The sequence below is a fragment of the Psammomys obesus genome, unplaced genomic scaffold, assembly GCF_907164565.1.
Source record: "Psammomys obesus unplaced genomic scaffold, mPsaObe1.curated_primary_1811, whole genome shotgun sequence".
Classification (NCBI taxonomy): Eukaryota; Metazoa; Chordata; class Mammalia; order Rodentia; family Muridae; genus Psammomys; species Psammomys obesus.
The window spans coordinates 2,148,118-2,175,386 of NW_026590767.1; the positions used below are offsets into that span (position 1 = coordinate 2,148,118).

General features: G+C 47.0%; 1 protein-coding gene across 1 annotated transcript in view; it reads left to right on the top strand.

Moving 5' to 3' along the window:
• Nucleotides 1-27,269, top strand: part of Tacc2 (transforming acidic coiled-coil containing protein 2) — a 177,681-nt gene that overhangs the window by 17,882 nt on the left and 132,530 nt on the right. Inside the window, exons 2-3 of the mRNA XM_055608977.1 lie at nt 1,046-1,146; nt 21,192-26,372. Coding sequence (XP_055464952.1) covers nt 1,046-1,146; nt 21,192-26,372 — 5,282 coding nt within the window. The remainder of the gene's footprint in view (nt 1-1,045; nt 1,147-21,191; nt 26,373-27,269) is intronic.

The following is a 27,269-nucleotide window of genomic DNA, read 5'->3' on the forward strand; positions in this document are numbered from 1 at the left end:
TTTGGACATAGGGCTTGGGGTTTACAGGAGCCTGTTCCCCTTTCCTGCTTTCTGAACTGTGCAAGAATCACTGAAACTGAGTGTTTGAAAAGATAAAATCTCATTGTCCTATCCTGTGACTTAAAGTTCTGAGCCTGATAACTTTTGCAACCAAACCAAATTTGGTTTTGAAAACCCAGGGTGGCTGGGAACATGGATGTGGCTCTGGAGGCAGAGCCTATACATGGTCCTGGGCTCAAGCCCTAGCACTGTTTTTGTTTGCTTTGTTTTTAAGATTAATGGTTTTGGTGTCTTTCTTTTCCTTTCTTTTCTTTTTTCTTTTCTTTTTCCTTTTTCCTTTTATTTTCCTTTTTCCTTCTTTTTTCCTTTTTTTTTCCTTTTTCCCCTCTTTTTCCTTTTTTTCCTTTTTCTTTTTTCCTTTTCCTTTCCCCTTTTCCCTTTTTTCCTTTTCCTTTTCCCTTTCCTTTCCTTTCCTTTCCTTTCCTTTCCTTTCCTTTCCTTTCCTTTCCTTTCCTTTCCTTTCCTTTCCTTTCCTTTCCTTTCCTTCCTTCCTTCCTTCCTCCCTCCTTCCTTTCTCCCTCCCTTTCCCTCCCTCCCTCCTCCCTCCCTCCCTCCCTCCTTCCTTCCTTCCTTCTTCCTTCCTTCCTTCCTTTTCTCTCACACACACACGTCTACATGTGTGCATGTGCATGCCTAGTGCCCATGAAAGGAAGAGGACACTGAAGTTACAGACGGTTATAAGCTGCCATGTGGGTGCTGGGAATTGAACTGGAATCTACCAGAAGAGCAGCCAGTGCTCTTAACCACTGAGCCATCTCTCTTAGCCCCCCACTCTTAGTTTCACAATGAAATGGCCATCCTGCTTGACTGGAGCTGTGGGTTTGAAGAGAACTGTAAGCTTCACTCACTTCCCTCCTCACAGGAGAGCTCCTGTGGACCACAGGCTGAATCGTACAGGTCTTTGGTCAGTGGCCTATCAAAAGAATATTACTGTGGTTTTATACATTTCTGACTTTCTTTCCAATATTTTTTTTTTCTGGTTCAGAGGACTTCATCAGTGCAGAGTCCACGACCACCGCAGCCCCCTGGGAACAACCAGTCTCTACAGAAGCAGCAAGGGGACCCGCCTGGAACCGGTGGTGGCAGGTAGGAAGCCAGCTCAGGAGCATGGGTGGATAGAGCCTGCAGCATGGCCCACCCCATGCTTGTTCCAGCACTTGCTTTAATGCATTGGCTTGGGAAATTCAGACATGTGAGAAGTCCTTAAGGGGTGAGCTTTCAGATCAGTGATTCATGGAACTCTCTGTGATTGGCTGAAGCCTGCAAGGATTGGAAAATTCATTGTTTTTCTGCCCAAGGATGAAATTAGTAACTATACATTTTGATTCTAGCAGCGTTCCAAGTAGTTTAGCTTCATGATCAGAACTAAAAATGAGAACAAGTGAGGCCTCTAAGGGGCTTAATATGTGGTCATGTGCAGTCTGTATTCCAGGGTGGAGGCGCTAGGGGTGTGGCACTACGCCACAGAACAGAAGATCCAGGAGGCCCTTCCTCAAGCCACCCAGGGAGGCAGGCAGATGGATTCCAGAAGCCGACACAGTCACAGTGTGGCTGAGGCATGTGGCCAGTTCAGGTATAGCCCCCTTGACAGTGGCCCCTCATCATAACCCATGACCAGGCCTGGTTTTCACAGCTCACTACTAAACCTTGCTCTATCCAGTGGTCAGGAACCACGATTCTAGAGGTGTTCACAGGCTGAGAGCTGTGAGATGTGAATACAGTCCCCATCAGGGACACAGGCCAAGCATGGAGGAGCCAATCAGGGTCCGCTTGTGGGTTCAAGCCATGAACAGGCCTTAGATCTAGTTAGCTTTACCCTCTTGAGCAGCTCCCAGGAGTCTGTAATTACAGTCCTTGAAGGAACAAACAGAAGCTCCTTGGGCCAGAACTCCAAAGTTGAGTGGTCAGCCCCTGTTACAGGCAGTGAAACTGGGCCACAGCATGTTTTGTCATAGCATTTTCAAGCCTGCATTTAATAAGTGACACTGTTTTGCTTTGGATATGTAAGAGCAGCCCCTAGTGGCAGGAATTGCCATGTGGCAAGAGTGTTTTCTGTGTAGCTTGGGTAGTGGTATCCAAAGGATGGATGGATTTATTTATTTATTTATTTATTTATTTATTTATTTATTTATTTATTTTTGAGGGAGGGTTTTTCTGTGTAGCCTTTTTGTCCAAGACTCACTTCTGTAGACCAGGCTGGCCTTGAACTCACAGAGATCTGCCTGCCTCAGGCTCTCCAAGTGGTGGGACTAAAGCCATGTTCCACCATTCCTGGCTCCAGAGAAACTTCTTGCATCTTGACATGGACATTAAGTTTCTTTAGGGAAATAGTCAGGTGGGCCACAGCTGGGTCACAGGAGTGTTTGTTTCTGAGACAGGGTCTCACTATGTAGCCTTGGCTGGCCTAGGACTCTATATTGTAGACCAGGCTAGCCTTGCACTAAAAAAAAAAAAAAAATTTCACCTGCCTGCTTCCAGAAAGCTGGGGTTAAAGGCATGTACTCCTAGGATCTCAGAGTGGGAGCCTCCTTGTTTCCCCAGATCCCTATGAGCTGGTCCATGCTCCCAAACCTTTTATCCAAGTAACAGGATGAAGCTTTTAGTATTCACATCTAGCCAGACTTCCAGGTTGTCTCCAATGGCAGGAGATTAATAGAATTGTTTTTTATGGAACCCCACACGAGGGAACTCGCTGCTGGCTGAGACCCAAGGTCCATTTCTTCTTGCCTCATCCTCAGGGAATCCTGGGATCTCTTGGGAGACTAGGGGACTTGTCTCCAGTTTGTGTCACGGGTGGATTGATGAGTAACAGCAGCTCAAAGGTCTGTTGTTGCTTGTTCCTCAGCATTGGCCCATTACTATTCTTCTCTTGAAGAACTCTTTCTCGTAGGCCTGTGGGCTAAACAAGAAAGAGTTGGTGCCTAGGAACAAGCAACATCCTGTTCGTAACTGAAGACAGGGCAGTCCTCAGTAAAGAAACTCACTCCAAAGCCACCCAGCCCCTGCTCTCCAGGTGCTCACCAACCGTATCCATCATGCAGTCAGGATGTTTGTAGGAAGCAAGACGGATAAGGCTCCTGTGTGAGTCACAGCAGCCTTGGCTTCACTCGTAAAGATAACAATAGCATTTCATACTCACTTGCATATGGGTGCCAGACACCATGCCAGATGAGCTATGGATACAAAATAAAATTTTGCTTTTTTGGAACTAATTCAGCTCTGCTCTGAATCCTTAACTCTGCCAGGCTGGCTGGAATTCCCATAGCTTCTGTCCGTGGGTCACTCCTTCTTTCTTTCTTTCTTTCTTTCTTTCTTTCTTTCTTTCTTTCTTTCTTTCTTTCTTTCTTTCTTTTAAATTTGAGATAAGGCCTCTCTCTCCATAGATCTGGTTGTCCTAGACCAGGCTAGCCTCAACCTCACAGAGATCCACCTGCCTCTGCCTCCTGCCACCGTTCCGTTAAAGGTATGCACCACCACACCTCGCCTGATGCCTCTTCTCTAAAGCCTGGTGTACTGAGGCTGTCATCTGACCTCCTCTCCCCCATACCTCCACTAGGAGACCCATTGGTCCGGACACACTATCCACTGACCACATGGCTATGCTCCCTGTAATCTTTACCAAATGACCATTCCCTTGGGGCTGTTTCCTCAGAACTCATCCAGTTCTGAGCCTGAGAAGATGGTCAGGAAGCCAGGAGAGAAATCCTTACCATACACAGACACACACACACCATCCCCCATCCCATCCAGGACTTTTCTTTGCTCTCTGATCTTCAAAATCACTTGCCTTCTCTGGTGGCCCAATGGGACAATCAGCATCTACTCTGAAAAAACACAGGTTTTTACAGAAGCTAGGAATAGCCATGAACTTCAAGACTGTGTTTTCTGCTTGCAAAACTCCAGAGACGGGAAGTTCAGAAAGGCCTGCAGCAGCTGAGGGGTGGGGAGAAAACAGTTGCCCTCTTTATCCTTATCCTTTGGGGCTTTGCATCTGTGAATTCAACCAGCTGTGGAAAGAGGAAAATGCATTTGTAATGAACATATACAGACTTAAAAATTATTCCTAAACAATACAGTATGGCACCTATTTTCATTCTGTTAGATGTAAGTAGTCTAGCCAGGCACAGTGGAGTGGAAGCCTATGAGCCCTGCACTTGGAACTAAGGCAGAAGGATTGCTATGAGTTAGAGGCCAGTGGGGGCTACAGCAGAGTATTCTGGGTAAACGTGGACTCTTCAGCTAGACATTGTTTCCAAAAAGAACCAGATAGATTTAAAAAGGAATTAAGATGGTTAAAACGATTTGGGAGAATATGCTGGATTAGTGTAGAGGGGATTTGAATACCCTTTGCTTTGGGGTGGGAGTAGTCTAGAACATGGAGAGAGAATGAATGTACAGCGAAAAGGTACAAATTAATCTTACCAAAGAGTATCTCTGTCCAGGCCTTATCTCCACACCACAAACAAGGACCCAGCCTTGGAGCATTACCTGATCTGCATCAGTGGTGGAAAGTCCCTGTTTTGCCTTAAGAATCATCTTTCTCTTTGAATTGTAGTAGAGAGGGCTTTCATGTCTGCCAGGGGTAGGCTCCTCGCTTAGAGTGGAGCTTGTCCAACTGCCTTGCTTCCTGATTGCCACATGGTGTCACTGTTAGAACTTGACCCTGCTTGGTACAATCTCAGTGAGTGTCCCTCCTTGGCCGTGCTTGGGTTCCTGAGGGAGGTCAGTCCTGCCAGGGTGAAGCCAGCCTAATGGCAATACCCCTGCCTGCTCCCCATGTCTGCCCGACACAGCTGGCCTGGATGTCTGCCTCTAGACTGGTTCCAGGCCCATCATGTTCTGGGGCCTTTCTCTCCTATGGTATCAACAACCAAGAATGGTAGCCTTACAAAATGCAGCTGATCTCATCACAGAGCTCTGAGGCTACAGTGGAGGGCAGCAGCCCCAGGGGCCTTCTTTGGAGAAACCTCCACTCAGGTAAAGCCAGGACTTTTTTTTTTTTTTAACTTTCTGCCACAAAGAAAGAAGTTCAGGATTCAATATGAAGCAAAGTTGAAGTGTAATAAGAAAAGACTTTAAGATAGATTCAAAGGACTGGAGAGATGGCTCAGCAGTTAAGAGTGCTTACTGATTGCTCTTGCAGAGGAAGAGAGTTCAGGTCCCAGCATCCATACCAGGTGGCTCACAACTGCCTGTAGCTCTGGCCCCAAGGAATCCAGCACTCTGGTCTGTCTTCTGCAGATACACGCAGTCACATACATATATTCAAAGTCACATGCATATACACACAGTCATGTGCATATACACATACACTTAAAAACAATTCATTTTAAAGATTAAATGAGGTAGATTTAAGCATGTGTGTTAGAGAAGAAAGATGCTCATGAGAGAGACGGTGCATACTCAAGACGTAGGGACAGGGACACATGTAACCATCTTAACACTAGTCACATGGGAAGATGGCGGTGGTTTCTGAAGTCGTTCGCAGGGTTTCTTTTGTAGCTGCATTCTTTTGTCGGGGTGTGCATGTTGCAGGGTACACTTGGGAAGATCAGAGAACAACAACTTGTGGGAGCTGGTTCTCTCTGACCATGTGGTTCTCGGGGATCAAACTTATGCCTGTCACAGGGCTTGGTAGCAAATGCCTTTACCTGCTGTGTCATCTTACTGGCTCTATTCATAGTGTTTGTACAAAATGCTTTTTGTTTCTTTGTTTTTGTTTTCCCTTAATGGGAATGAGATCATAAGATAGTTTCTTAGATACATTGGACAAGATTATAGGGTGGTTAAAAAATAGGTCAAAAGACTCCTTATAAGAAGATCAAGAAACTTAAGGCATTTGTTTTGACTGTAAACAAGGTTCCTAATCTCAGCAAATTACTGTTTACAGCTGGCAAGAGTTGGGTGCCTCAAAGGTCACCTGTGCTTAAGCCTCAAGCATGACTGTTAATTTAACATTCTCATTTGAAATCTCTGTACAAAAGAATATTGCTGGGCATATGGCGCATGCCTTTAACACCAGCAGTGGAGACTCTGGACCTCTTCGGGCCAACCTGATTTATATGTTGAGTTCTAGGCCAGCCTATATTTCTGTCCAATGTATCCGAGAAACTACCCTGTGATTTCATGACTTGGTGCCACCTGGGGGTGGGTCAAAATGGGACGTTGAAGATGCTAAGGTTTGGGACCAAGAACCCCCAAAGAAACCCGGCAATTTGTTTGCAAGCAACTGTGGAGAAACTGATCCACTTAGACATGGTGAAGGTGCCTGATCTGGTATTGTTTTAAAAGCAGGCCCCTGGCCATGGGGAAGAGTGACAGTTTAATGGGGTGATTATGGCCCCAAATCACATGGGATCCTTACTGTGGTCTCTGTGATTTATATAGCTATTTTCAGATAGGCCATCTCATCCCAGGATTCTTATTTCCGTGTTTTCAATCATATTGTAGACCAGAAGAATAGAGTAGGGCTGGGATGGACCATAGTAAATGGACTCATGGGCTGGGGAGCGGTAGTCCCATCTCCCCAATTATAAGATTCGCCTGTATGTTGGGCAAATGCAGCAATACCCATGCCCTGTTGGTCCTGACACAACATCAGCACCTATGTGCTTCCTCTGGACAGCACAGAGTCACACGGACAGTGGCTAAACCATCCCTTCCCTGGCTGCCTTTCATAAGACAGCCTCCTGCTTAGAGCAAAAATCCTTCATGATTGGGTAAAAGCAGTGTAGGGAAGGGTAGCCAGGTGTTTAAAACAAATAAATAAAAGTAATGAGCTTCGCTCAAAGGCAAGGGTGTGTCTTACTTCTCTCTGCAAACATGGCTGCTGTGTGCTAGACATGGGGTTCAGGGCTACACTCCCCCTCCCCCACCAAAGCAAAGCAGATCTGTGTACATGCATATAGATGACCCGAGGGAACCCTGGAAGGAAAACAAGGCTCAGAGAGGTTAGACAAGCTACCCAAGCTCACACAGACAGGAGGGAGCATGATGGGAATTAGCAGCGCTCAAAGTCGATGCCACCCCAAACTCTCACAAGGGCCAGAAAGTGCTTGTGTCGTGGTCTTGATGATTAGTATAGAAAACCCAGTCGATCCTTAGTGTCTTCATTTCCATGCAAACAAAGTCAGGTGTTAGAAAGACAAAACTTAACAAGGTTTGATGTGAGCTAGCAGCAGCTGTGTGGGCTGGTTCTTCAGGTCCCAGACACTTGGCAACACACAACACTGTCTTGCCATCCACTTTTTGCTACCTCCCAGATCTCCTGGGTTCTGCCTATGGGAGAGAGTCAGCCTGCCTTTGTCCTGTTTCTGACTCATTGTTTACTTCCTGGTCGGGGGTAGAAGGGAGGCAAGGAGCTGGCACCTTAACTGCTGGCTAAAAGAGGGAGGCTAAAGGGGCAGTGGGGTCTGCTCTACTGGGATTTTTTTTTTTCATGAAACAATACCCATTTATTGTCAGGGACAGCTGAGAACACAGAGGAAAGCAGAGAGTAGAAAAACCTCTCCTGCTTTTCCTGTCTACAGATAACTACACTCAAAATGTTAGTGTCTTTCATGCTTTTCTGGATTTGCTTTCCAGTTCTTTTCTTAGGTGTGAAAAAGCTAGTTTTTTTTTTGTTTGTTTGTTTTTTTTTTTTGCATTTCACCTTTATCACAACCCCCACCCCCTCACCCACCCCCATATAAATATTTCTTAAATTAAAGGCATTGGCCACCATGTCTAGCTTTTAAAAACAGCAAGAAGAGGAGAAGGAGGAAGAGGAGGCAGAAGACAATGTAAAAAGTCCCCAGGTACCTTGCTCTTCCTCCTCCATGTGGTTTCTGCTGCTGTGAACATCTTGAATTAACTGATACATTTGTCCGTCATTGAGCCAATGCTGGAGCTTCATTACTCCCTACAGTCCAGCATCTACACGAAGGTTCACTGTTATGCACGTGCTATGTGTCACACCTGTCATGTCATGTTCCTTTCATTGTGATATCATGCAGAATAATTTCCTGCCATGAGTATCCCCTCGGCTTCACCTAGTCATCTCTCCTTTCTCTCTCTCTCTCATCCCAGACCCTGGGAACTACTGATTATCTTACAGAAATATATATATATATATATATATATATATATATATATATATATATATGTATGTATAATTTTAAAAATCAGTAGCCAGGTGTGGTAGTGCAGGCCTTTAATTCCAGCACTTTGGAGGATGGTGGATCTCTGAGTTCAAGACCAGCTGGAATCTACATAGTAAGATCCAGGCCAGCAAGCTACAACTATACAGGGAGATCCTATCTAATATTTTTTTAGTATAAAATGCACACTGGCAGATGTCTAAACCTGAGAATTTGGTGAACACTTACATGCCTTCATGACTGTGTAGTCACGTCCAAACCTAGAGTGAGGACATGTCTATCACCACACAATGGTCTGTCTTTTATTCCCAATTGAGTTTGTGTCCATGAGTGACAGCTATCCTGACTTCTGGCACCGCTGACTGGTTTTGCTAATTTTTCCTGGAAATGGCATTAAATGGTGTGTGTGGTTTGGTACTTGTTGCTTTTCATACCCTGCTACTTGTTGATTAGTTTAAAAATATTATTTCATTGTAGTAAAAATACGAGGCATGAAATTTACCACCTCAGCCATGTCTTCTTTTTCAAAAGTGTGTGTGTGTGTGTACATCAGAGGATAACTTTTAGACATTAGTTCTCTCCTTCCACACTGTAGGTTCTGGGAAATGAACTCGGGCGTCCAGGCTGGTGGAGGCGCCTTTTGCCCCTGAGCCATCTCTCCCTCTCCATTTCAGCTATTACTAAGCATTAGCTATGGTGTGAGGGGCACTTGCTGGTGCAGTCAGTCTGCTTATGCTGTGAGAAAGAAGCTGAGCTCATCTGAGACCTTTGTAGAGCACAGATGTTAGTGCTGTGTATGTTTCGCTAAGCTCTGGTTTTGATGCATTCATAAAGTTTTATATTTCATTCCCATTCAATTAAAGCACTTTCCATTTCCCTTTTGCTTCACTTAAGGACTATTGAGAAGTATATTATTTTGCTTCCAAGTGGTTGTGGGTTTTCTAGATTTTTTTTCTGTTATTAATCTATAACTTAATACTATTGTAGACAAATACATTGTTCATATTCTCTGAATTATTTTGATTTATAGTATCTGAATTGTTTTGATTTTATTGAGACAGTTTTAGTGCAAATATGATCTGTGTTATGTAGTGAGAATTTTGGAATTACGGTTTCTTTAAAAACATGGAAATATTATAAGGATGTTTTCGTTTTAATCCCAGGCACGGGGATATGGGACTGCTTTAAAGCAGCTATGATTTGCCTCGTGCTCTGGCAATGGCATGATTTTGACAGCTGCAGAAAGTTTCTATGGTTGTGTTCAGAATTATGGGGACTTTTCAGAGGGCCCCAGGAGGTGTGGTGGGTTGCTGTTGGTCATGGTTTGTTAAGTAGTTGTGTACAAATAAGAAATGAGAAGGAGGAGAAGGAGGAGGAGGAGGAGGGGGAGGAGGGGGAGGAGGAGGAGGAGGAGGAGGAGGAGGAGGAGGAGGAGGAGATATTAGCTATCCTGATGGTGAAGATCAAACTTGTCCCAAGGAGCTCAATGCCCCTCATCAGCAGAAAGTAGTCTTAATGATACTGTCACCGCCTTTCTGACCCCCGACTTTATTCAGGGATCTCTTTCCTTTCCTCTTTCTCCTTTTTTGCTCTCATATCTAGTGTTAGGGGTTGAAAGGGTGAAAGAAAGAAGAACCCGCAAAGCAGCTAACTTGTACTTAGAAAGAAAGTTATTCTGTTTTTAGTAGACACTATTTAAGCCATTGTAGTAGCACATGCCCATAGGATATACTGAAGAGACAGACAAAAAGATCAGGAATTCGAGGCCATCCTGGGCTACCTTTGGGCCAGAGCAATGCCTCAGAGGATAGAGAAGCCTGCGACCAAGCTTGACAATCTGAGCTGAATCCTCAGAACATATAGAAGAGAGCGGACTCCTTCAGGTTGTCTTCTGGCACACACATCCACACACAAATAACAAAATACAGATTGGGTCAGGCAGGTTGATGGTGTTGTCAGGGCTTAAATATGCGGAATGATTTTCTGCCTACTTGTTCACTCAGTTACTGAGAAAGTGGACATACTGGGAATATCAGACTATGCTATATTTTGGCTTGTGTTATTTTCAGTATAAATTTGCTATCATCCTTTGTTCTTCTTTCTCTAGCTGTTTCTATTATTTTTTTCTTCACTAGCATTAAGCAATTTGATGGTGATATACCTTGGGACAGTTTTTCACTGTTTCTTGTGCATATAGTTTATATTCTTGGCTATGTTGTAGGTTTACTGTTTAAAGGGAATTTGGAAACTTTTGACCTTTATTTTCTCAAAAATTTTTTTCTTTTATTTACTGTCTTTCACTGAGGACTCCAGTTACACATGTATTCACTCCCTGGCAGCTGCCCCCACACCTTGTTAATAATTCTGAGCTTCTTCCTTAGTCTCCATCCTCTGCTTGGACATCTCTATCGCAGCTCAAAAGCCTTCTCTGCAGTGTCGCGTCTGCCTTTCTCAACCAGTGTGCTCCTCATTTCACGCTGTGGCTTTCAACCGTGGAAGTTGGATTTGAATCTCTTTATACCTTCCATTTCTGTGCTTGACAGGCTCAACCTTTCCTCTAACCCAGTATCAAATATCTAAAATAGAGTTATGTTATTTCTGTGAGGCTGAGGATTAATCCCAGGTCCTGTACATGCTAAGCAAGCTCTCTTGTACTGGGTTGTATCCTTAGCCCGTGATACCCTCTGTGAACTCTGGGTTTGTTTTAATGAGTTGTGTTTTCTTTTCTGCATGGCTCATCTGTTTCTGCTTATTTGCATGCCAGGCATTGTGACGTTACAGCTTTGGGGTAGTAGATATTTTTATATTTCTATAAATATTCTTGAACTTTGCTCTGGGATAGTTATTTGGAACATCTCAACCTTTTCGTATCTTGCTTTGGAAGGTGGAGCCACTGCCATGTTTGTGTGTGGCATAATTTCCTACCATGGAGACCAAACCCTTCTTGGTCCCCTGACAGATGCCCTGTGAGCTATGAACCTTTTCCATCTGGCTGGTGGGAACCAGAAGCATTCCCAGCTCTATGTGACTTTGAGGTCTGTTCCTCAATAATTCAGCTGGCGTGTATCTAGTCCCAGATGACCTCTGTATGTGCACATGCCAGTCGAGACTCTCCTATTTCTAGAACTTTCTCTTTGTTCAGCCCTCTTCTCTATGGTACTCACTCTGGCTCAGGAATTCTAGCTGTCTTGGTCTCCCTAGACACCTACCTCTCCTTAAACGTCTCCTCAAAAAAGGGAGACTGTCGACCTTCATCTAACCCTGGCCTCCATATTACCTTCTCCAGCCCTAGGCTGGGGAACAGCAGGGTCGTTTTTCCTTATTGCAGAGATTGCCATCTCTCTCCTTCTCTTTCCTTTAGCAGCCATTCCTGTTACTGAGAACTTTTCTTTTCTAATTAGTAACTCCATCTATGACGTTCTGCAGCTCAGGCACTCTGAAAACATTGAAACAGCTTATCCAGTTTCTAAGAAAGAAAGAAACTTGGTTTTAAATTAGAGATACAGCAAAATGCCTGGCATTTGTTCTGGAAATGGTGAGGAGATCCTTCTATGAGGAAAAAAAGAAGATGAAGAAGAAGAGGAAGAGGTGGATGTGGAGGGCAAGGTTGTCTCTTTTCTCTCTAAAAGCTCCTCATGTCGCAGGCATTCATTTGCAGGCCCCTGGGTCTGTTTATGGTCTCAGATGCCACCCCTGACAGCAGTTAATCTTTCCAAGATCAGCCCCACAGCTGTGGCAGTGCTGGAAGGAGGCTGGGATGTCTTTATGACCTTGATATTAAAGCATCTTGGTTCCCAGTAATGTGGACTCACAGCCTCTCCTCTCTCCCACCACAGAGGTCAATGACTTACAAAGAGACAAACAACATCCTAGACTGGGGACTGGGGACTTTTCAGAGGGTATAACTTGATCCCTCAGTCACATTTTGAGCTCAGTAAACATGTACACAAGTGGTATCTCACCCAGAGAATGTATCAAATTCTCTGACACTCAATGGGAAGAGCGCCTGCCTAGGTTTGATCCCCAGCACTGTGAAAACAAACAAAAAGAATTTCAAGACTGGGGATGGAGAACAGTTGGCAGAGTGTTTACCATGCAAGCATGAGGACCCAAGTTCTATCTCACAACACACATTTTAGAAAGCTGGGTGGGGTAGCACATGCTCTTAATTCCAGTCCTGAGACAGGATCTCTGGGACTCACTGGTCAGCTAGCCCAGCCCAGCCTGCTTGGTGAGTTCCAGGCCAGTGAGAGACCTATCTCAAAATAAGTAAAACAAACAACAACAGCCCCCCAAGAAAACAAAACCAAAATATGAATGGTGCCAAAATATGAATGGCACCTGAAGACAATACTCGTGGTTACCTCTGGCCTCCGTACAAACACGCACACACATATAATGTCCTCATTTGTAACCAAATACACATAAACACATATGTAAACACTCAAGATTTTCAGTCACTGAGAAATGCTTCTGCTATGTTGCCTATTTTACACTGCATTTCCTGCAGCGTGAAAATGACTGCAGTGTGCGCTGAAAGTCCTATCAAGAGACACAGAGCAACAATGCACTTACCACAGTTCCTGTAAGATCAAAAATTTCTAATTTTTATCTTGTGGTGACAAGATAAAATAAATCCAACTCTATGAGCAAAACACACTTTTCCTTGAATGACTGGTCTGTTTATTTGTTTTGTTTTGTTTTCGTTTTCCTTTGAGATAGTGTTTCTTTGTATGTAGCCCTGGCTGTCCTGGAACTAGCTCTGTAGACCAGGCTGGCCTTACACTTACAGAGATCTGCCTGCCTCTGCCTCCTGAGGACTGGTGGGGTTTGATTTAGAATAGATGACATGTTCATATTTGGATGAACGCTCTGCTACATTCCTTGATTCGGGCTTATCAGACCTTCAAGGATTTTTTTTTTTTTAATGAATAAAAAAGGATGCTGTGGCCTGCCAAAGGCCAAGGCTGGCAACCCGAAAGAGATATCTTCTGTAATAGAATGGTTCGTTTTATTTCTTGATTGGATTGTTAAAAGTCTGAGATACGTTTGGACCGAGATACAGCTGAAGGACAGTGTGTGAGAGATAGGAAGGCAGTGGCTTGTCCTCGTGTGCAACAATCCAGCTTCTTCCAAGTACTAGCCTGAGTCACAAAACTGGGTCACTCTTCCTCTCTCAAAGGGGACGTTCAATGCAGGGCTTCTCTGTGCAACAGCCCTGGCTGTCCTGGAAATCACTTTGTAGACCAGGCTGCCATCAAAGTCATCGAGATCTGCTTGCCTCTGCCTCCCACCACATCCAGCTTCTACCCTTCTATCTTTTAGGTGCCCACGAGAGAGTTGCTGAAAAAGTTAAGTACTTTCTAAGTTTTCTTTTCTTCTTTCCCTTCTCTGCACTAAGCTAGATGAGTTAGATGACACCTTGATCTTGAAATAATATAAAAGCTTACTTTGATATGAATGATGGTACTCACCCATGATTCAGGAACTAGAGGCACTAAACAGAAGGACTGCAAATTCGAGGCCAAGCTGAGCTTACTATGTACTCTCCTCCCTATGAAAAAAGAGAGGAGGAGGTAGGGAGGGAGAGTATGTCAAAATATAAGCTTAAAGGAAAGACCATTATGGGTTTAATGAATACACACACCCTCTTCCCCACTAACTCTTTCGAGAAATTTTCTTTTTATTGTTCTATTTTTTTTTCTATCACAGAATGAGCAAGGGAAGCTAAACATGAGCTAGAAATGTAAACTGGTCCTTCTCAGTGAGCAAGAACAGAGTGATTGATGAGGTGGCTAGCAATCTAGTTGTGTCTTTATAAAGGTCTTTATGATTCCTCAAATTGACCAGCTTTCTTCCATTTTCATGGCAGAAGTCTTAAAGACCTAGGATTGGTGTCCTTTCTTTGGACAGGTTCTCTATCTTCCTACTGTCAGAGAGTCACACGTGGTACAGCTCCCCAGCCAGTTCAGATTCTAGCCAGCCATCACGTGTCGGGAAACAAAGTACCCCAGTCGTCTTAAAGTGCTAGCTAATCATACCTCAACCTAGCATGCACTCAATGTATTGTGAAACAGACCATGGAGCCAGAGGGAGCAAAGAAAGTCAGCACAGTCCACAGCAAGGCTGTGGGTGGGTGGGTGGATGGATGGATGGATGGATGGATGGATGGATGGATGGGCAGATGGATATATAGATGTACAGATGGAAAAATGGGTGGAAGGATGAATGAGTGAATAAATGGGCAGACATGATAAAAATGACCCTCATACAAGCCCTAGCTTGGCATTCCTTCCTAGACTAGACTTCTAACATTCAGGGTTCAGTCACATCTGACCAGTGACACTGAGCAACTTGATTCTACCCTTGGGAAAACTGGACCAGTGTGGGCTGATGTTCTCAGTTCACTGATAAGATAGGTGTCACCTCCTCCTTGTGAGGGGTTTAAAGGGAAGCAAAGACCATGGCAGAGCAAGACAGAAATATCTGTCTTTGTGGAAAACTGTTAAGGGTTAGGACGGTCTTTAGTTTGATAATCAAGGTAGAAATGTGGGGACCTAGGCAACACTCCTTATCACCCACTAAGGTGCCCAATCTCTGGACAAGAATCAGGGTTGGTAACTGCCAGGCCTGTTCTAACTCATTAGCTTCTACCACCCTGGCTTTCCTGTCGGAAAGAGCATTGGAATGTCATGAGTAATGATGACGTTTTGTAGAGAAATCCTTTAATCTTTTGAATTAGAGTCATTTTTGAATAGAAGTCATTCACAGACATCTGTGCTGTATAAGTAATAATAAGGTTTATTAATAAGTGACTTGCTATATGCTTTTACTGATGGGACTTGCCAGCAGACACAGGGGCTAGGACTAAAGCATACTGCCTTACCATGACTTTTCCAAGAAGAATTTTAAAAAGTATTTTGCCTTTCTGGGTCTTAGCTTCCTCATCGGTAAAACAAGAGGCCTACATTAATAGGTTATAGAAATGATGTAGCTATAGGGAAAACACTTTCTAATCTTAAGGTGAAATGCTAATTTGAGAATATTGCTACACATTTACTATCTTTGTTTCAAGTACACTTGTGTCCATCCATCCATCCATCTGTCCACCCATCCATCTGCCCATTTATTCACTTATCCATCTATCCACCCATTTATCCATCTATTTATCCATCCATCAGCCCATCCATCTATCTATCCATCTACCCATCATGCACAATCATCATCCATCCATCCACTCATATGTCCATCTATTCTATAGTATTATCTATTTAGTATTGTCATATACTAGGCATCATGAGCACAGTGCTGAAAGCAGGGAAAGATCCAGATTCCAGGGAGGGAAATTGTCATCAATCCCATAGATGGTCATAGTGTCTAATACTAAATAGCCCTGGGATCTAAGGCCAGAGAGACTTCACTGAGATTCCTGGGGAGGAACAGAAGGGTTCTAGGTTCCAGGTAGCCTTGCATAAGATAGAGCAGGAAATGTCAGAGGCTGGGCCACAGCTGTCAGAAAAACCCACACAGGTGACTCTTCTAAGCCATTGTTCTGCCTGCTGCCTGGAGTTCAAAAAGAAGGGGGCTGGGGTACATGGGAGACAGACAGATAGCTGTACCTGTCCAGGTGAGAAGCTGGTGAAGACAGCACACACAGAAAACAGCGCTGGAGCCAGGCAGTGCCTTAATCTCACTTTGCATCAACAGTTCATCTTCTGGCTAGACCCTTTCTGGGACCATTTTTCATGCATACCATGGGGGACACGCCCTCTGCCAAGCTGTTGTGTGGAGTAAATGAAATTGTAACTTGAAATGCTTAGCATGGGCCTAGCTGGAGTAAACGCTCAGTACACAGCAACTCTCCACCATTGCTATTTTGCTTTAGTTTGTTGACCTTAATGGCCAGGGATGCAACAACCATATTTACATACTCCTATTAGCCTCCTTGTAGGTAAGCATCACTGTGCGTTTTCAGATCTGCGCATTTAGGAGCCTAGTCAGAAAGGTTTGTCTGTACTAAGGCAGTGGGGAATACCTTTTCCGTGACGCCCCTCCCTGATATTTGCTTAGCAAATTGGTGCTACTTCTGGGCCAACACCCTTAGGTTGCCCCTTTAGGGTACTATAGGCCGAGTCTGCCCCAGAATCAAGCTGTGGCCCTTTGTTCTTCCCAACCTCAACCCCCAGAGCTGAAAGGCCTCCACTAAGGACACAGGCTGCCCCAGCTGATTGTGAAGCCTCAGCCTGCACATTTCTACTCAATCCTGAAGCTCAGAAGGACTTATGTCAGCCTAACTAATGCAGAACCCTCAACAGACCAGTTCTCAGAATGTCGCCTACCCATAGGCAAATCTGCTTCTGGCAAGTGGCTTCATTCTGACTGTAAGAATTGCTTCTGATGGGTAATCAAAGAGATCCCTGCTCTGGCCTTATGCTAAGACCAACCTTAAGACTCTTATTCAGGGGGAGTTATTATGTGTCCCACACTCAGTGGGTGGTTCATTCCTGACTGCTCTCTGATAAGAATGTGAGTTTACAGAGCTGCACTGATCAGCCTGTGTCACATGGCAAATGATCCCAGTCAGCCATGAACTCCCCTTCACTGGCAGTCCTGTTGGAAGACAGCCATGGAGATGGCTTTGGTTGTTTCATTTCCAGTGGAATAAAGGGGCTCAAAGAGGATGTAGTCCTCAAGTTAGCTGACATACACAGGAACACTTCATTAGTCTCATTCTCTGCTGAACTGTTTGGCCCGTTCATGGGTGGGACATACGGAAATGTAAAGTCTTACAAAAGGAAAAGCCTCCAGGTGGGGTTCATAGCAACGATGGAATAATCCATGGAACCACATATCACAATTCTGGCTCCCTTCTGGGTACTTTCCAAAAGGCCAAGTCTACAGGTTTTACTCAAACTCTGGGCAGTTTTGTACATGTCTACCAGTGCTGGGCCAGATGCCTTCCTGTTCTGGGTGACCACATGTACTCTGGAAGGATGCATATATCTCACCCACGTTATTCTCCGCTCTGCCTTTGCTGGTTTTGCTTTTGGGTCTGAAGATGCTAAGTTCCTTGAAATTGTAGCCAGCTCCCTCTGCGGTCCCCAGGCACCCATCCCTCCTCTTATGCGCAAAACTAGGCCTTAGGCAAAGATGGCTGCCATGGAAATGGGCTGTCCACACCTCCCTGAAGGACATAGATGGTGTCCCATGCAGAGGTGACTGGCGTGGCAGAGAGGCTGAAATGGGTGGAGTACAAAGCCTCCTCTCTTCCCTGGAAGGTTTTGTTCTTTCAGGCAGCATGCAGACAGAGTAGGAAGCTGTCCAACCAAGATCCAAGTGCAGCCTCCCTGTCCTGTGTTCTCATCTGCAAACGGCAGTGGTGACACCCATCGGTTCTACTGCTCACTAGGTTTAATGAGACGATCCACGCCAAGATGACCGACACCATTCCATCCGTTCCTGTTTCTCAACTTGTTGCTTTGGAAAGACTGAAACCTCACCAACACCGAAAAGAAAGGACAATAGATGTTCATTCAGTGGGTGCCCATATGCTTGCTTCATTAGTCTACTGGGGCTGCCATGATAGACGGCCAGCTAAACAACAGGGGTATTTTCTCACGGTGCTGGCTGCTAAATGTTCAGGTCAAGGTGCTGCAGGGCTAGTTTCTGGACTCTCTTTCTGGCTTGCAGAATTCCTCTTCTCACAGTGTCCTCATATGACCCTCTAATGTGCGTGTGCGCCCCTGCTGCCTCTGTCTCTCTACATAAGGACACCAGTCTTCCTGGATTAGGCACCCATGATCTCATTTGGCTTTTCTTCCTAATCTCCAAACAGTCATCCTGGAGCCTAGGGCATCAACATAGATGGGGGGGGGGTCATATAGGTCAGTCCAGAGCACATATTTATAAGTTGGGGCAGTGGGAGGGTAGTGTGTATGTTGTGTGTGTGCACACGTGTGTTTGAGTGTGTTTACATGTGTGAGTTCGGTGGGTAGAGGTTGGCATCGAGTCTTCTATTGCTTTCAGCCTATTTCTTAAATTTTAATTTATTTTATTAAAATGACAATTGAGGAACCATTAGATATCTGTATCTTAAGAGATGCAATAACAACAAAATTAACACTCCAAATCATGACAAAGCTTTTATTCTTGGCTTTCTTCCAGACAACGTGTGCCTGGAGAGAAGTCAGGGCCCACCTTATTTGGGGGGATCAGGTCTCTGGCTGGACTTGGAATTGCTGTTTTGGCTAGACAGGCTGGCCAGCGAGCCCAAGATCTGCATGATTCTTACCCCCCTTCCAGCGCTGGGGTTACACTCCTGTGTGGGTGTGGGGGATTCAACTCAAGTCCTCACGGCTGCTTAGCAAGCATCCTCCACACTGAGCCATCTCCCAGCCCCAAACTTACATGCTTTAATAAGAATACCCTCCACCCTTCCACCCTACATGTCCTGCATGCATGAACACGTGTGTCGTATGGGAAATTTCTTAGTGGACATGGAGAATAGAACCTTCCTGTGGATACAGTGGGTCTGTAGAATGTGTGTGTGTGTGTAACCATTATAAAAGATTTTAAGGTTCTATAAGCTTTCCTTGCTATTTTTTTCCTTAAAATAACTTTAAAGAAGATGACTTTTGGAGGCCCTAAGTGGAACTGGAGGGACAGCTCAGCAGTTAAGTGTGCATGCTGCTCCCACAGAGGACCTAAGGTTGCTTCCCTACGCCCATGCCAGGCAGCTCACAACCACCTGCAGCTAGGGCCTCAGGGAGCCCAACAACCCTTCCTGGCCTCTGTGAGCACTAGGCACATACCCCACCCACACACACACACATAACTGAAAATAGAAATAAAATATTTTAAATAAAAAAAATCAAAGCTTTAGAAAAACTGTATTTCTGTTAACTTTGTCTTAAGTAACTTCTCTCTATACCGGAAAATATTTAATCATAGCAAGTACATAGAATCAAAGCTATAAATAACAACAACAACAAAAACAAAACAAAACAAAAAACTAAGAAAGAGATAGGAAACCAGGAGGGAGGTGATTAGCCCACTGCAAGTGGTTAGCACATAAGGATGTTTTCATAATTCTGTGTTGGTCATTACAGTGTTTATAAAATTAAAATATGCAGGGTGTGGTGTTTACCTGCAATCCCAATACCTGGGAGGTGGAGGCAGGGGGGGTCATAAATGTAGGGTCAGTCTCAGGTAGCAATTTCCAGCCCCTCTAGACTACGTGAGACCCTGTCTAAAAACTGTAAAAATAAGACAAAACAAAAATGCACTTAAAATAGCCGAGAATGGAGCAATGCATGAAATGTTAGCATGCAGCCATCTGCGTTGGCGTACCCAGAGGGTCGGTAAGTGGTGGCGGTGCCCTAATTCTGAGCTGGGTTCCTTCCAGTTCTCTGAGTATGTCATAGTAACTGTTTTTCTCACATATCGCTGACGTGAGCGTATTCAAGTTAGGACAAGCATGGTGTGAAGGTTTTCCAGCTCTCAGGCGATATATGCTGGTCAGTGAAGAAATCCCATTGAAATGACAGTGATTTGGGGATTATGCCTCCCACTCTAGCACCAGAAATTGTGAAGAATCAACTCTACTCAGGAATAGCCTTCACCAGGCATGGTGACACACACACCTTTTATCCCAGCACTTGGGAGGCAGAGGCAGGTGAATCTCTATGAGTTTGAGGCCAGCCTGATCTATAGAGTGAGTTCCAGGACTGCTAGAGTTACATATTGAGACTCTGTCTCCAAACCAAACCAACCAACCAACCAACCAACCAACCAACCAAACAAACAAACAAACAAAAAAGAATAGCCCTCAATTTCAAATCACAGTTTTTCTAAGTTACACCTGTTTACCAAATGCCAGAGGATCCCAGGATGCTTGGGGCCATCTTGTAATTATCCAGAACTTGTTCACCTTTGCCTCACTTCACATATCTATCCATCCATCTGTCCGTCTGTCCATCTATCTGTCTACCTACCTATTAAAAAGCTCCCTGGGAAGCTGAGGAAAGTGCTAGCCTGGCAAGAAGGAGGGCCTGAGTTAAGTCCCCAGAATGCACATTTTAGAAAACACAGTACTGTATGCTTATAGCCCAAGTTTTGGGGAGGCAGGAAGAGGCATCTTCCTGGGGCTCAATGGCCAGCCAGCCTAGCCTGCTTGGCAAGCTCCAGGCCTGTGAGAGATTATGTCTCAGAAAAATGTCGTAGAAAAAAAAATTGAAGCTGGAGAGATGGTTCAGCAGATAAAAGTATTTTCTGAGAAAGCATGAAGGCCTGAGTTTAACCCTCAGAAACCCCACAAAAGCCAGATGTGTACAACAATCATCTGTACCTCTATGCTTCTAAAGGAGGGTAGGAAACAGAGACAGGAGACGCCTGGTGTACACAGCAGAAAAACAAGAGATTGTCTCAAACAACGTGAGCATCAGCACTCAGTGTTATCCTCTGGCCTCCACATGGGTGTGTGTGCACATGTGCATGTGAGTGCTCCTCCCCCTGTGCACGCGCGCGCGCACACACACACACACACACACACATACACACACACACAGAAAGAAAAATTTCTGGGTTTCCTGCATATTTCTCTTCACTCCTTTCTTTCTTTCTCTCTCTCTCTTTCTTTCTTTTCCTCTTTCTTTCTCTCTTTCTTCCTTTCTCTCTCTCTTTCTCCCTTTTTCTCTTTCTCTCTTTCTACTAATTTCAATCATTTTCCGTATTTTTCTGCTCACTACTGACTTGCATGGAAGGCCCCACACCTGAAATTCTGAGACTTCCTGCATTGGTTTTTGAAGAAGCAAGGGCATGTATAATGATTATGGGCAGCCCTACCTACAAGCTGCATGGGGTTCACTGTGTTTTGGGTAGGGGCTCCTGGAAGCCTTTTGTCGGGGTCAGATTGGGATCATTCTGCCTGGATGTGGCTCTGTCTTTGGTACCTGTGAGAACCAATGAAACAACCCATGTTTTCATTGTTGGCAGCACTGGGCTAGGAGGCTCCTGCTCTGCTTCTGAGAGTGCTGCCAGCCTGGATCCGTGCACTGTCTCCCCAGAGGTGACTGAGCAAGGGAAGCACCCCCAGGAAGCCGGGGGGCCAGAAGGTTCTCCACTACCCAGACCATCTCTGTCCAGGGAACAGGTGTGCCCCTCAGCCTCCATGCCCTTCACCGAGTGCCCTCCAGAAAGTTGCCTGGCAAGCTCAGAAGCAGCAGCTGAAGATGGCACCGTCACCCATCAACTTAGAATGGAACCCTCCCCCAGCATTCCAGGAGACACCTTAGTAACATTTACTCCTGAAGGGGATGGCTCCGCACAGTGCTCAACGGCTGCCACGACCCCCACGACCCCCAGTGCTGAGGGAGACAAAGAGGCACAGAGCTCCTCCTCCAGTTGCCCTGGACAGTTGCCTGGAATTTCCCTAGTGCCTCTCCAGGAGCCAAGGACAGAGCTGCTGTGTGGAGAGGGTGACTGGCCTGGTGGCTTTGAGTTCCAAAGGAAAGAGGCTATGGATGGCTGTTCTCCCCTACAGTCTGCCAGCAAGGTCCCTGCTACCACCCAGTTGGGGATGGAGAGCTCAGCTGTCCTTGAGCAGTGCCCCCCAAAACTTGAGACCATGGCCCCAGAAAATCCAGTCCTAAGATCATCAGATAGGGAAAGAGGCGGAGGGAAGGTGCTACCTACGAATTCCAAGAACTTGGAATTTCTCAAAGGCTGCCATCCCTCTAAAAGCAACTCAGGGGCTAACCCTGGAGCTGGGACAAGCACTGCCTCCCAGCAAAGCCACCAGCAGAACGCGGAAATACATCTGCCACGTCCAGAACTATCCTCAGACCCACTAGGTCCTGCTGCAGCACCAGGAGACAGTGGCTCCTGGATGGAGGAGGCTCTGGACAGCAAAGAGGCTCAGCCACAGACAGGGACATCAGAAACTGAGCCCCAGCAAGTTATGGGTGTGGCAGCAGCCAGCCAGCCGGATGGGAGCTTGCTTCTGAGAGCTGAGCTCCCGCCATTCACTGGAACAGAAAAAACATCTACAGTGTCCAGCCCCTCCGCACACCCAGCTGCTTGGAATTCTGTTGCCTCCGAAGATCCCAGCTTGGCCAAGGAGACAGTTTCTGAGGCTCAGATGCTAGTTTCTGCAGATCTGACCGCAGAACAGGTGGGCACAGGGGTAGTGGAACTGAAGGCAGCATCAGATCGTAGAAGAACACAAGAACAATCAGAAGGCAGCCTCCAGGGAGTCCCTGCCCCTTTCCTGCAGGGGCAAAATGATACAGTCCCCGAAGGGCTGTTGCTGCCAACTTTCTCCCATGGGGTTTCAAATGAAAGTTCTAGAAGGTCAGTGGAACCAATTGACGGTCCTGAGGCCCCCAAGAATACTGAAAACAGAGTTGCAGCTGGAGAGGGAAGCAGATCACTCCGAGACAACCCTAAGGGACAGCAAAAAGCCACCAGAGCTGTTGATGGTACAGAGTCTGGGAACCATGAGGAAGAGAGGTCTCAAGCCTTTGGCTGCAGGCTCCATTGGGAGACTGACAAAGATGAGGCTTCAAAGCCACACAGCACTCCAGAGAACAGCATCATTCCTAGCTCAGACTCAGCACAGCCACCCACACAGGGGGTTGCTGGCTGCATGGATGAGCCCCACACTGGGTCAGGAGAGGCGGTGCGACAGGTGGTTCCTGAATCCCATGTGACCGACACAGCTACCTCACTGCACAAACTCCATAAGGAGGACCCCATTCTGTCCTCAGCATCAGACGGAACTGGGGAGCACTTTCCCCCCCAAGAAGCCATTGGGGAAAGCTCAACATTGCAGACCCCCATCATGCTTCAGGACAGGGGAGGATTGGGAACGACAGAGTCACTTCCTGCTTTAGGATCTGAGAAAGCAGGTTTCCTGTCTGTGGCAGCTGTGAGGGAGGTACCCAAAGCTGGGGAGATGGAGAACATCCCGGAGCTAAAGAAGAGCCACTCGCCCTTGCAGCAGCCCTACAGCTGTGATGGGGAAGGCTTGCTGATATCCCCAGGCCAACCTTGTGACCTAGAGAAGAAGGTGGAACCTGGACAGGAAGTCCATGCTGCTGTGTCACCTCCCCCTGATGAGAAAAACTCAGCAACAGGCCACGGGCTTACTATGTTCAGTCTGGAACAAGATTGTCAGGGAAAACTGTCCTGCCCAGAGGACAGCCTCCCACAACCTTTTAAGAACTCTCTCCAGCCACCCCAACTAGACCCAGAAACATCCATCTTTGCTAGTCTCTGTGAGAAGGACCAACCACCTACAAATGGGCAAGGCGCTTGTTCAAGTGGCCCAGGTCTGGAGAAGCAGGGTACAGATCCTTCAACAACCCCAATGCCCGAGGGAGGGAAGCCTGGGGTAGATGTGAGCTTGCCTCATGACGGAAAGGAATGGGCTTCAGAACCTCCCCCCACAGGCAGTCCACACAAGTTCATCCCCCAAGTTCATCCTCCAAGTTCATCCCCCAAGGATACAGTTCTGGGAGGGGTGCCATCAGAGGAGTCAGAACTGTCAGCCACTCTGGGACAGAAGTTGCCTGCACGTGGGGAAAATGAGCAAGGGGACACAGGCAGTGGCAGTCAGCCCTCGGAGATCCCACCTCCTGCGGCAGACGCCTCTCTTGCGGGAAACCTGGGTGGAAAGGATAGTTGCTGCATTGGGCAGGGGCTGAGCAAGTCTCAACAGGAGCTGGCTGATGCTATGAAAACAGGCAACCAGCATGAAGAAGCATGTTGTGGGGACTTGGGCATAGCTGAAGCAGGTGACGTACTGCCCCTGCCTCAGGGCTTCAGGAAGACAGAGATGGCAAGTGGAAACATGGCAGAGGCCCCGCCTTGCCCACCTGACTCAGTAGCTCTGCTGGATACAGCACACTGCTCTCCAGACCCGGTGCCTACCAGCCCCAGAGTCACATCCACTCAGGATGCCCTAGCGAGTGAGGTCTGTGATGAAAGCAAGAAAGAATCGGTTCAACAGCTGGAAATGGAGCAGCTGGCCACCTCGGGTGCAAAAGCACAGAGGCTTCTTGGAAGTTTCCCGAAAGCAGAGGAGCAAGGTGGTAAAGGCGGGTCTGCAGAGGTGGACGTCGACACCAGTGACGGAGACCCTGGGACGGAGCAGGCTTCAGAGGGACCAGAAGCTGCTCAGAATAGTGGCTGCTTTCAGACTGAACAGGGCCTCCCCTCCACCCTGGCTGAGCCATGCCAACTTGAGCAGCTTGAGCCCAGCTGTGGGGATGCCTTGCTGCCAGCTGGAGAATCGGATGGGCTCCCCAGGAGTACTGTGGGCGTTCCAGCACACGGCACTGTTACAGGCCCACAGAGGCTTCTGCCCGCTGAGCTACCCAAAGAGACTGTACCTGACACTCCTTACCTGCAGATCAATGGCGCTTCGAGGCAGGATGCAGAAGATGGCAGCATGAGAGCTGTTTCCTCTGAGGACCCCAGAGCACCTCATGAAAGCCCCTGCCCTGTAAAGGAGCTTCCACCTGCTTTGAAAAACGACACCCCTGGACAGGTGTCTGCTGTTTCCTTCACCACACTCTTGCAATCAGGAACCGAAGGTGAGGAAATCTTTGCAGCAGGGGCTGGTAGTGGTATCCCCCAAACTGGAACCACAGAGGGACCTGTGAGTTTCATGCCCTACCTGGACAGGAGACCTCTCCTGGCCAAAGATGAGCAGATGACAAGAGAGGTGTGTGTGGCCACAGCTCCAGAAGCCAGTGCCAGGCCCTCTGAGATCACAGCATGCCCTGCCAGTAAGGGCACAGTAGGAGAGACAGCGAGTAAAAGGGGGAAGTCAGAAGAACCCTCAGGTCTAAGGATTGGCGCATCAGGTCATGAGAGTACAGGCTCCAAGAAGACCAGCATAACAACAGGGCTTCCTGACTTCAGAGAGCACATCAGCAAGATCTTTGAGCAGTCTGTGCTTGGAGCCCTGGCTGCCGATCGGCCCCAGAGAATTCCTGGTAAAAAGGCAGGAGCTCCATGGAATGTGCCAGCTGAGGGCCCAGACGTGTCACTGAACCCAGAGAAGCTTCTAGATGGGGCTCCAAAAGTGGCTGCTGTCCCTCTCCCTGTACTTTCTGCCGGACTCCAGGTGGAGAAGAAGCAAGAGTCAGAGGCTGAGGCTGAGGTTTCTCACCTGGTTCCCCAGGATCCAGAACCAGAGAAGCTGGTGGGTCTGGTGGAGACAGCCTTGGAGGAGAAGCTGCCACGTGCCAGTGTTGAGGGAGAGGGGCCCTGTGTCCCACTGACAGTGACAAGTGAGAGGCTAGAGGGGACTGTGGAGCCAGGCCAGGGAGCTCAAGCTCACTCACAGCAGAGAAGAAGCAGACAGGAATCAGCATCAGGTCTTCCTGCCCCTGCAGCTGCTCAGGGGATGCTAACAGAAAGTGTTCCTGGCTTCCCCATGGCTCCCCAGAGCCCTGCAGAGAAGACTTCTGCTCAAGGGGACAGACATCCTTCTGCAACAGAGCCCCTGGAAACATTGGCCAGCAACAGTCAACATAGAAATGATACCCGAGACCTTGCTCATACCCAGGGTCCAAGTAATCTATCAGGATCCACCTGTGCCCTGGAAGGCTCTTCTTCTCATGGAAGTGTTTTGAATGTCTCTGACTCTAACAGTGAGCCCCGGACCCCTGCTACACTTGGGGGTGAAAGACAGACTGAACCTGCTGTCAGTCCCGCAGAAATGCAAAATGTGCTGGGCCACCAGGGTACCCCCAAACCACTGGCTGGAGGAGTGTTGGCAGCTCCCCCGGAGCCTAGCAAAATGGCAGGAGCTCCCGAGGAAGCCAGAGGTGATGTCACACCAAGCACAGCTGAGGTGTGGACATGTGTGTCTGGTGACCTCCCGGAAACAGGTACTACAAGGATGCTTCCCTGTGTGGCAGGTGACTCAGCCCTGCCTGGGTGCTGTCAGGACTCAGGATGCTCCAACAGGGCTCAGGCAATGGAGGACACAGGTACCCGTCAAGGGGACAGCCAGGTCGGATGCCAGCAGGCCAAGCAACAGCTGGAGTCTCAGCTCCTTGCTCCCGTGCGGTATGGGAAGAATGTCTCCTCACCTTCAGAGCCTGATGACAGCAAAGACAAGAAGCTGCACCTCTTGGCTCCAGCAGAACTCCACAATGACAGGTACTTAGGGGCAATGTCCATGGGTTCAGAGCCATTATGACCCCTAGCCTCGTGTTCAGTGAGTCAGATGGATTTTCAGGAGGCTAGGTTTCCTATATCTTAAGGGTCAAGCGGCCCCACTTACCCTCTCGAGATGTGCTGGGATTCTGAAGGCACGGGGGCATATGTGACACATCTTGTTCCTTTCCTTGTGTGCTCCAACTTATCTAAAACCACTAGAAAAGCATGAAGCATCGACAGGCTGTTGTGGTGGGCTACAGCCAGTCAGCTGCTTTCTACTGTAGAGTGGTTTAGGTAGAGGAGGTGTATGTTGGTCAAAGCAGCTCATGCCTCTAGCTGCCTAAAGCTCTCTTCTCTTCTTCCTAGGGAGGTTGGTGTGCTGGCTACTTAGTCCTTACTGGGAAATGTGCTTTTTAAATTGGGATTTGGGGAGGGACAGTGCTCTCTAACCATCTGATTCCAGCAATCACTTTCCTTCCTCATCTCAGAAGGAGCCCAGAGCCTGGCTCGGCCACCTTACCTTCAGTTCCCGAGACATATGCTCCGAAAGTCTTTTCAGCAGAGGCCAGAGATTTGGGAGGACCAGAAAGGTCAGTGACACACAGGCTTTGGGAGCCTATGACACCTTTCTTAGAAATATGTGCTGTTGACTTCACAAAGGATAGTCGTGTTTGTGTGTTTGTGAGCATCTCAAGTAGCCCAGGCTAGCCTCAGATCCATTAGGAAGCCAGGGATGACTTTGGATTCCTGATCCTCTGCTGAGACATACCAGTAGTCCTAACCTAAGGAAGCTGAGGCAGGAGAATCAGGAGTTTGGGCCTGAGCTACATTTAAGACCCTGTCTCAAGTGTGTGGGGAAGTGGGACTAATAACCCTTTCTATCCTAAGTGCACCTTA